General features: G+C 27.0%; 1 protein-coding gene across 1 annotated transcript; it reads left to right on the top strand.

The window, feature by feature from the left end:
• Positions 1-957: 957 nt before the first annotated feature.
• Positions 958-2622, top strand: BJX68DRAFT_271470 (uncharacterized protein; the record flags this gene model as incomplete). The annotated part of the gene is made up of 2 exons (XM_071046948.1): positions 958-1143; positions 2134-2622. The coding sequence occupies 2 exons, from the start codon at positions 958-960 to the stop codon at positions 2620-2622; spliced, it is 675 nt and encodes a 224-aa protein (XP_070894282.1).
• Positions 2623-11550: the final 8928 nt, after the last annotated feature.

Here is an 11550-nt window from a genome sequence, read left to right as displayed (position 1 = left end):
TATATACCTATATATAAGAGGCTATTATAGTTATTTATATAAAATAACTTCTATCTATTAGTTAGGAGTATAGAGAGTATTAAAACCTAATTAATCTTTGGCTTTTATATAATATATCTCTAAGAGGATTAATAGGAGGTATAATAACTCTCTTTTATAAATATATAAACTACTTTCTATAGTAGTATATTTAAGGGGTTATAATAAGTCTTCTTACTTTTATAAATAATAATCTATCTTATAATAAGGAATAGAATAGTTATTATAGCTAGTTATATAAGACATAAATAATAAAATCTTAGTCCTATATTATAAATCTAAATTTTTCTTTTTTTATAATAGTTTTATTTTTCTATCTTCTCTTTTATTTTTTATTAATAATACTAAGGGTTTTTTTCTTATTTATAATATATTTCTTATAGGCTTATAGATATTATTATAAATTTATAAGAGGATTATATATAATCTTCTTATAACCTAGTTATTTAATAATAATATTTATAGGATTCTTTATTAAACCTAAAATCTTTTTAATTCTATATTTATAGTTAATCTTATAAATTATATTTTAAATTATTTATAAGTATTTATATCTTCTATTTCCTAGTATTTATAGAGTATTAAAATATAAAAGATATTATAGACTTTGTCCTATAAATAAACTACTTTATAGGTATTCTTACTTATATACTTAACTATCTGCTAAGACCTTATTCATAGTTAGTTAACCGTTTTATTTAATTATATTTATAACTAATTTTTATTATTAATCTAGGTATATTTATTGGGGCCCGCTCGGGACACACCCTTCTGGATCGGGACACACCCCCCTCCGCTCGGGGCACACCCTGCGAGTCACGTGAACAGAGATAAGATAAGAACTTTAATCTTTGTTGACTTCCCCACTTGCCCCTCCACCACCTCCACCACAACCTCGTTCTCCGCGTTGTTGGAGCTATGGATAGTGACGGAGATCTCTTCGACGCGCTTGTCAACTTTGACTACGAGTATGAAGTCCTCCTTCCTGACCGCAATATTGTTGATATCCTTAAAGAGCGCACAACGCCTCTAGAGAATGCCCCCCCACCTGAAATCGTGCTTGATCTCTCCGGCAAATCGCCTGTGGAATTGCTAGAGGATCCTGTTAAGTAATTAGCTGTGAATACTAACCCAGATACCTCTGAAGACGCCCTTATTAGCCCTCCTCCTCCTCCTACTAATTATTCGTTCGAAACCGACAAGGCAGCCCGGGATTTCATTAATGAATTCACTAAACAACATGGCTACGCGCTTACAACTAAAACCTTCAAGCAAGATCCCAAAGACAATAAGATATTAGCTTGATATCTACACTATGACCGCAGCGGCACCTACAAGGACTGGGTTGGGAATAATTGCGTTCAACAGACTAATATACACCGAGCTGAGTGCCCCTTCCGCGTGGTTATTCGCCGTTAATAGGGAACTACGTACATCTTAGAGATCTAGAATGGGAGTCATAACCATGGAGAATTACCAGTACACATACTGCCGCGCCTTCGTGTTCTAGAGAGGAAGAAACTGCTTAAGGTCATTACTACACAGCTAAATTCTAATATTCATCCGCGCCAGATCCTTGAAGCAGTAAGACAAAAGGACGATTCTAGCAACTTAATCCCCCAGGATATCTATAACCTACGCCAGAATTTGTATCGCGAATTCCTTGATGGACGCCCTCCTATTCAGGCACTCTTAACATTCCTTCCAAAGGAAGGTAATTAGTTATTTAACCACATGCTAGATGATAATAATCGTTTAACGGGACTCTTCTACACATACTAGAGCTGCCTTGAGCTCTTACAACACAACCTATACCTCCTTATCATGGATTATACTTACAAGACTAATAAATACAAGATGCCGCTTCTTGATATTACTGGAGTCATCTCTACTAGCAATACCTTCTACGCCGGATTCACCTTCATACACAATGAGAAGCAGCCTTCTTATGACTTCGCTATCTGGAATCTAGCAAAGATATTTACATATCTTAGAGTTCAACCACCTCTAATAATTCTTACGGATAAAGAGCTTGCATTGATTAATACATGTAAAGATGTCTTTCCTATAACTAACATTCTTATCTGCCTCTAGCATGTCAATCAGAATATCCTTTCTAAAGCGCGTGTATGCCTCCGCAAGGACCTCCATGACGGCATGGATACTGCGCCAGACCCGAAGGATAAGGATGCCATGAAGGCATTTCATGCGGAGGTCCACGCTTGTTGGAAGCTCATGTTGAATGAGTGGTGGCATGTTATTAAAGCGCCTACAGTTGCGCAGTCGAATAAGGCATGGAAGGCGTTCAAAGATCTATATAATAGCAAGATCTTTGGCCCGTTGGTGAGCTATATTGAGAAGGAATGGCTTAATGAGAATACTAAGAAGCGTATCCTTAAGTATTTCACTAATTCCTACTTCTATATTAACCTGCGAATAACCTCTCGTGGTAAAGAAGCTCATGCCCGGCTTAAATCTGACCTTGGCACATCTGTTGCTGACCATGTCTACATTATTCAGTCCTTCAACCGCACCATTACGCATGTTCATGACCAGTGCAATAAGGCACGCCAAGCACAGTAAGGACTGAAGCCGACAGCTCTTCTTAGGACGTTCTTATTTAGAGATATTATAACAAAGGTCTCACAGAAGGCGTTGACACTGGTTTAATAGAACTACGAGCGGTATTTCCCTGCAGGCAAGCGTCCTATCCCTAATACTTGCACAGCTGTCACGCGCGTGACAATGAGCCTCCCCTACATTCATATTATCAAGCGTTGTATTGAAAGCCAGCAGTCCCTGAAGCTAGATGACTTCCACAAGCAGTGGCACCTTTATCTACCTAAGGATATGCCTCCTCCAGACCCCCGCGTAATGATTCTTAAACCTCTCGTCGTTTCTTCTATACGGGGAAGACCCTCAGGATCATCTAATAACACAATTAGATCCCCTCCCGCCTCAAGACCTAACCGGATTACTGGAACTGCTCGCAGGCCCTCTGAATTCGAAAGAGTCCTTGCTAGTGAAACCCCTACACGTGGTGGCAGACCTTCTGGCTCACGAAATAACCCTATTATCCCTTCATCTCCACCTCTGGCTTTAGATAACGATGATATCCCAGTCCTAGGTGACGATTCCGCGGAGATTCCAGCTGAGACTCGGGATTCTAAAGAGATTCCAGCTAAAACGCACGATTCTAATGAGATCCCTGACTAGCTGCTCCTTCTTAATGTGGTTCCGCCTTCTACTGCAACTCATAAGCGTGGTAGGCGGCCTGCAAGTTCTATTATCCATTCTTCATCACCTGACCCCCTTGCAGCCCCCGTGAGCTAGAAGTCTTGATACGGAAGGAGGATTAGGCGTGTTTGCCGTGATAATGAGGACTACGAGTATCATTAATCATCTCTTCTCCATGTATAATGTATGAATAACGACATACTAACTAGTTTTCATGTACTAACTCTAAATGTAATAAAACCACGTTTCTAATAATCTCTATATTTTACTTAGTAAGTTTTGTATGTGCTGTACCTACTTAATTAATTGTGGTGAGGCGCCAAAGAGATATACTCTTCGATCGTTCTCTTCCCAATTAGGAAGGGGCCCCCCCTCTCGGGAAGTTAAAGTTCTTATCTTATCTCTGTTCACGTGACTCGCAGGGTGTGTCCCGATCCAGAAGGGTGTGTCCCGAGCGGGCCCCTATTTATTTATCTTAAAGATCTTCTCTTTTTATTTTATATTATATTACTTAGCCTAGTATTCTTAGGCCTTTATAATATTTTTATATATAATTTTATAGATTTCCTAAATATATAAATAGTATAGTCTTTAATTTTATAACTTACCTCTTCTTTTATATAGAGATTAAGTATAATTACTTATAGATCTATTCTATATAAAATTTAAAATAATAAGGGCTTTATTAATACTTATTATAAATCATTATATATAAACTTTATAAGAGAGATATAATCTATGTAATTATTTTATAAGAAGTTAATATAGCCTTATAAATATTATTTAAGAATATTATTTAATCTCGCTATCTAGCTATTTATCTAACAATTAGTATATAATACGTATTAAATACTTAATTTATAAATAATTAATATCTAACCAGGCGCTCTTTATATACTTTCTTAATTAATAACTATATTTACAAGTACCTTATAAAAGTAAAATATTTTATAAATAACTAGAAATATAAGCTTCTCATTAATAATAATATTTTATATAAAAATAAAGTATAGTATCTTACTTATTTTATTTATAATAATAAAAATAGTATTATTTACTTTTTATAAGCTACTTAAATCCTTAAATTTAATACTTATAGGTATATTAGTAATAAAGTCTATACTATTTTATTTTTATAGCTTATAAAGAATAGATAGAGATTAAAATAGGTCTTATTACTCATTATAAATAATATATAAGCCCTAGTAGATACTATAAACCTTATAATAGTTTATTATAAATCTTTATATATCTAGCTAAAAGAATCTTTATAAAACTAACTTATAAATTTATTTCTTTATAAAATAATTTAGTATTAGATTATTATATAACTGTATAAGAACCTTTATTTATAGCTAATAATAATGTAGAATATAAAGTGTCTTTTAATAATAAAGAATGTCTCTTTTATAATTTTTATTTAATTTAAGACTAGAGCTTACTCTTCTTCTAGTTGGAATTCTTTTTATAACTTTTATAGTTACTTAAGATACATATAATCTTCTTTATAAGATTATTTTATAATAAGAGAGTAAAGATACTCAACTAATTATACTTTTTTTTTAAAAAAAATAGCTCTTTTTTATAAGCTTATTATATCTCTATATATATAATCTCTATCTCTAGAAGGTTTGTTATAGTAATTATAGCTATAATTATAAGCTATTTTTATCTTAATATCTAAAATTTATAATTTTTTATAGTTATATTACTAGCTTCTAGTTTTTATATAAACTATTATAAAGCCTAGATTATTATAATATAGATAGTATTTATCTTATAAAGAGATACTCCTAGGGCCTTTTATATATTTATAAGCTCTAATTATATAAATGGCCTGTTCTTAGCTTATTCTATATAATTATCTTAGTCTTTCTTATATTAATTCTCTCTTAGATAGTTAACTCTTTATAAGAGGCTATTTATAGGGTTTAGCTTATTTATATAATAAGTAATCTAGAATCTAAACTCTACTATAAACTAGAACTAGTAAATATATATTTATAATAATATCTTTATTTGTAATTAAAATATACTTAGTACTCTATAATTAGTAATAATTTTAATTTTATAATAATTAGTATCTTTATTCCTTATAGGACTTTATATTTATAAGTAACTCTTACTTATTTATGATATAATTTCTCTCTACTTAAGATAATTTTTATAAGAAGAAGGTTACTAGCCTCTATATCCTATCTAGATATAATTAGATAAGGATTCTAGAGAATTCTTTACTTAAGATATCTAATAGATCTCTAGCCTAGCTAGTAGATTCTTTATAAAGTAGTTTAAATAAACTGTATAAACTTCTTTTTTAGGATTTCTATAGCTTTATAAGTCTTTAAGTTATAATATTTCTTTTATTCTTAATAGTTGATACTAGCCTATCTTTAGGCTTATAAAGAAGATCTATTAGTATTATAGTAATACTCTTATATAAACTAGTAGTAGTTTATAAATCCTAAGAAGATAAGAAATATTATAGACTATCTCTACTATTAGCTAGTTATAGATAGTAACTATTTAGAATAGCTCTATGTTAATCTTCTGGGATATAATAATATACCCTAAAAAGTTAATCTATTATATTATAAAAGTATGTTTACTTTATTTATAATAAAGGCCTGTCTCATAATTTTTTTAAGTATCTTATAGATATAACCTTAATATAATTTTATATTTTATAAGAATATAATAATATTATCTAGGTAGGCTACTATAGTAATATCTAATATATTATAGAATATCTAGTTTATATATACTTAGGATATTATAGGTATATTATTAAGCCTAAATAATACTACTATTTATTTAAATAGCCTATATTTTATATATGACTATTTTTACTTATAATCCTTTATAATATATATTTTATAATAAGTATTATAAAGATTAAGGTATATAAAGATCTTTATATTACTTAGATAAATAATTATCTTATTAATTAATAAAAGGAGATAGTAATTCTTAAGAAATATTATATTTAATTAATAATAGTTATATATAGATTCCCTATTCTTCTTAGATATATATAATAGAGGTATATTTATAAAGAACTCTATAGATCTTATCTACTTATGTATAATTTAGATATACTTATAAATTATAGCTAATTTCTTTAGAGAGTAGTAATAACGAGGCTTAAATAAAGACTCTTTATTTAGCTCTAGATCAATCTTTAAGTCTACTTTTTTATAAGAAGGACGCTTATTTACTTTTTTCTTAAAAAATATCTTTATAAACTTTTAATACTATATTAGTAGATTCTTATTTATAATTATCTCTTTTATATTTATTATATTAACCTAGAATACCTATCAAGGGCCTTTCTAAATATTATTTAAGAAATCCTTAATAGATATACTTTCTACTTTTAAAATGTTTCTATAAAAGATATATTTTTCTTTAGTTTAATAAGTTTTAAAATTATAAATCTTTAGCTATAATATTCTAAGAGTTCTTTATAAGATATCTAAGAATATAAGTATTCTTATAAAAGGTGACTATTACCTTATTATAGTAAGTATCTAACTTAGTATTAGTCTACTTTTTTATAATTAAAGTAATCCCTACTATAACCTTTATAGAATAGGGATAACCTAGAATATCTCTTATTCTATTAGCTATACTATCTCTCTTTACTAGAAGTAGTTTTATAGTTAGTATTAGAATACTTATAATTTTATAATTAGAGAAATAAGATCTATAAGGTTAGTTAGAAACTTTAATTATTTATCCACTTTCTACTTTATACTCTAGGGAAATAATTTAAAGAATATTTATAAAATGTAAGGCCCTTGTGAATGTACTTAGATGCTTGCAACCCATAGTCCTTAGTCAGCCCGTGGGCTAACTAAGCCTATAGAGAACTTCCTCTATTTATAAGGGATTAATTCTAACCTTTTAGTATTAATCTATTATTAGATCCTTATTCTTAAGATTAAGCTATTATAATAAGCTATCTACCTTTATTACTACCTTTTATACTACTTGTAACCCTTAGAAAGGCTAAGGACCTTTATAATTTTAATACTTATTATTATAAGTAGTCAATTAGAAGTAATAATAGTTAATATATAAGTAGGTTTATGGTATAGCTAGAACCCATAAGGAGATACCTTATAATAGTAAACTAGACTATTCTAAAACTTAGAATATAAGCTATTTCTCTTAAGAAGGGATAATCATCTTAACTAATAAAGGCATAGAATCTTTATAAATATCTACTTTTATATCTACTAATTTAGAGGTAATCTTTAAAATATATAGTTAATAAACTTCTTATAAAAATAATTAGAATAAAATTAAAGACCTTATGACCTTATGTCTTACTACTAAAAAATTATAATATTTAAGAAAATATAATTTATAGAATATATTAAATTCTTTAAGAGTAGACTACTATAGTACTCTTTTATAAGCATACTTATATAAAGTTATTATTCTATTCTCCACTCTTAAAGAAATCTCTACTTTTATAATTATTTATAAAGAATAAGTAGAGTACTATACTACTATATATGTAAACTATTATAAATTTATATAAAAGATATATGCCTTTAAGAATACTAATAACCATATAGAGAATAACCTATTATATCTTATAGTTTTATATCTTAATTTAATACTGTAAGGGCTATAGAGCATAGAGTTATCTATAATATACTCTCTAACTTAGGATAATCTTTATAAATACCTTCTTAGATAACTAGGAGACCCTATAGACTATCTATATACTATATAAGGCCCTTTATATATAGAGCCTAGATAATAAGAGTAACTATATCTATCTATAGTAATGATATAAATAGTAGTTAGAATTAGATAAAGAGAATTAAGATATTTAATACTCTACTTTTATAAATATTCTTTAAATTATTCTCCTAGAGTATAAAGTAGAAGAAGGTTTATAAATAACTAAAGTTTTTAATTATCCTTATAAATCTTACTAATTATAAAATTATAACTAAGTATTTTAATACTAATTATAAAACTACCCTAGTAAAGAAAGGAAATAATAGTTAAAAAAATAAGTAATATTCTAGATTACCCCTATTTTATAAGGGTTATAATAGGGGTGGGTTACTTTAACTATAGAAAAATATGCTAATACTAAGTTAAATACCTATTATAATAAGATAGTAGTAACTCTCTATAAGAATACTTCTATTATAGGAAACTAGACTATTATAAGCCTAATTACCTAGACCTTATAAAGGGTAGTAAAGGGCTAGGTCAAATATAGAGAGCCTATAACTATAGTAGCTATATTTATATAATTAATCCTTATTAATAGGAAGTAGCTTATTATAAAGAGGATTTTCCTTTCTATAAAGGTAACTTTATCTAGTAGAGCTACTATAGATTATAAGATACTTATAAGTAGTAAGAGTAAACTTAATATGATTCCCTCTTTACTTATAAAATAAGTAAGATAGAACCTTCTCCTCTATTAAATCTTTATATAGACTATAAATAAGGGATAGCTATATAATAAAAAAAGTTATAAGAATATATTTCTAACTTTAAGACATAAGGTACCTAGAAGGAGTTTTAAAATATTTATAATAATATCTTTAGATATCATATAAGTAACCCTTAAAATATTATAACTAAAGATTTATAATTCTAAGACCTACTAGATTAAAGAAAAATATATTTTCTATAGAGATTCTTTAAAATTCTTTAAAAGTAGAAAGTATATATCTATTAAATATTTTTTAAATAATATTTATAAAGACCTAGGATAGGTATTCTAGGTTAGTATAATAAATATAAAAAAAGATAATTATGAGTAAAGATTTACTAATATAGTATTAAAATCTTATACAAATATTCTTTAAAAAAAATAAACTCTCTTTTTATTATAAAAAAGTAGACAAAAAGATTAATCTAAAGCTAGATAAAGACTCTTGCCTTTATTTAGACCAAGAGTCTTTATTACTACTTGTAAAAATTAGATATAATTATAAGTATATCTAAATTATACTTATAAAGGAATAGATAAGGCCTTTAAAGTCCTTTATAAGTATAGCTCTACTATATATACCTAAGGAGGATAGGGGAATCTATATATATATTAATTATTATAGATTAAATATAATATTCCTTAAGAATTACTACCCCTTTTATTAATTAATAAAATAATTACTTACCTAAGTAGGATACAGATCTTTATATAACTTACTCTTTATAATACTTATTATAGAATATACATTATAAAGAGTTATAAGTAGAAAATGGCCTTCTATATAAAGTATAGACTATTTAAATACTTGGTAATACTATTTAGGTTTACTAATATACTTATAATATTTTAAGTATATATAAACTAGGTGTTTTATAATCTATTAGATATTACTATAATAGTCTATCTAGATAATATTATTATATTCTTATAAGATATAAGATTATACTAGGGTTATATCTATAAGGTACTAAAAAAGCTATAAAAGGTAGGCCTTTATTATAAATAAAGTAAGTATACTTTTATAATATAATAAATTAATTTCCTAAAGTATATAGTAATACTCTAGAGAGTTAGGATAGAGCTATTATAAGTAGCTATTGTCTATAACTAGCTAATACTAAAGATAGTTTGTAATATTCTTATTTTCTTAGAATTTATAAACTAGTACTACTAGTTTATATACTCTTATATAGTACTAATAGATCCGTTATAAGCTTAAAGAGGGGCTAGTATAAGCTATTAAGAATAAGAAGAATATTATAATCGTAGAGGCTTATAAAGCTATAGAAATCCTAAAAAAGAAGTTCATAAAGATAGTTTATTTAAAGTATTTTATAGAGAATCTACTATCTAGGCTAGAGATACATATTTTAAGTCACTAGAGGGCTTTATAAAGTCCTCATCTAATTATATCTAAATAAGATATAGAGGCTAGTAGTCTTCTTATAGAAGTTATCTTAAGTAAAAAGAAATTATATAATAAGTAAGTAGGAGTTACTTATAATTATAAAATTTTTTAAGGAATAAACAATACATAAAAAATAATTATTATGAAAACTATATATAAATTAAAAAATCTTATAATAGGAAAAGATACTCCTAATCTATCCTAACTTTCTATAATACCTTCTCTAAGGGTTAGTTATATATAGGCCCTTTATAAGGTCATTTCTCTATCCTATAGTATTAGGACCTCTATAATACTTATTACTTACTTTCTTTACTATATAGTGTTAGCTTTTATAAGTATAGAGTCTTCCTTCGTTTTTTTTAAAAGTATTAGGAGGTTTTCTTTAGGGTCTTTATAATAGGTCTTAAGATCCTTATAATACTTATTACTTACTTTCTTTACTGTATAGCCTTAGCTTTTATAAGTATAGAGTCTCTCTTCTTTTATATTAAGTATTAGGAGGTTCTCTTATAAAGTCTAATTCCTTTTATAAGAGTCTTTTAAATATAATTTACTTAGCCTTAGGATTACTTTAGTATTTTTTCTTTCTTTATCTTCTTCTTTACTAAGCATACTTTCTTTAATAATTTATAAGACTCTTTATTATATAAGATTCTTAGCTCCTCTTCTATTATAAAGTTTCTTTATTTTATAAAGGGTCAAGATATCTATTATTTATCTAAAAGTATATCTTTTTTATAAAGAGTAAATCCTTTCTTTCTTTATAAGTATGCCTTATATTATTTATTATAACTAATAATATTACTATAAATATATTTATTCTAATCTATACCAGCTCTATTATTAGGTCTTAGAATAAAATAAATCTTCTTCTTTTTAATTTCTTCTTTTTCTTCTCTAGATTACTTAGCTTTCTTTATAATAAGCCTTTTTATTTTTCTTTTTTATAGAGGTTCCTATATATGTTCTTTCCTTTATTCTTATATAGATCTTAGCTCTTCTATTATTCTATAATAGTTTCCTTATTCTTGTATTATTTTCTTTTTAGGTGATGATTCTCTAGTTATCTAGTATTTCTCTTATATTTATAAGAGGTAGTATTTATAAGAGCTAATTTTATAAGATTATTCTTTTCTTTATATTTATATCTTTCTTAGTTTACTTTACAAGTATCCCTTTCTATCCCTCTTTGTAAGAATCTTTTTAAAATAACTACTTTAACTCTATTTATATTCTACTTTAGCTACCTCTTTTATATCTTCTATACTATTATACTTACTATCTTCTCCCTCTAATTAGGAGGAGTCCCCTATAGGGGGAATTTAGATATATATTATCCTTTCTACTCTTTATAGGAGCTTATATAGGCTTTATAGGAGTTTATAACTTT

Source organism: Aspergillus pseudodeflectus, assembly GCF_044049435.1.
Source record: "Aspergillus pseudodeflectus strain CBS 756.74 chromosome Unknown BJX68scaffold_62, whole genome shotgun sequence".
NCBI lineage: Eukaryota > Fungi > Ascomycota > Eurotiomycetes > Eurotiales > Aspergillaceae > Aspergillus > Aspergillus pseudodeflectus.
This window is presented reverse-complemented; position numbering and strand designations above follow the sequence as displayed.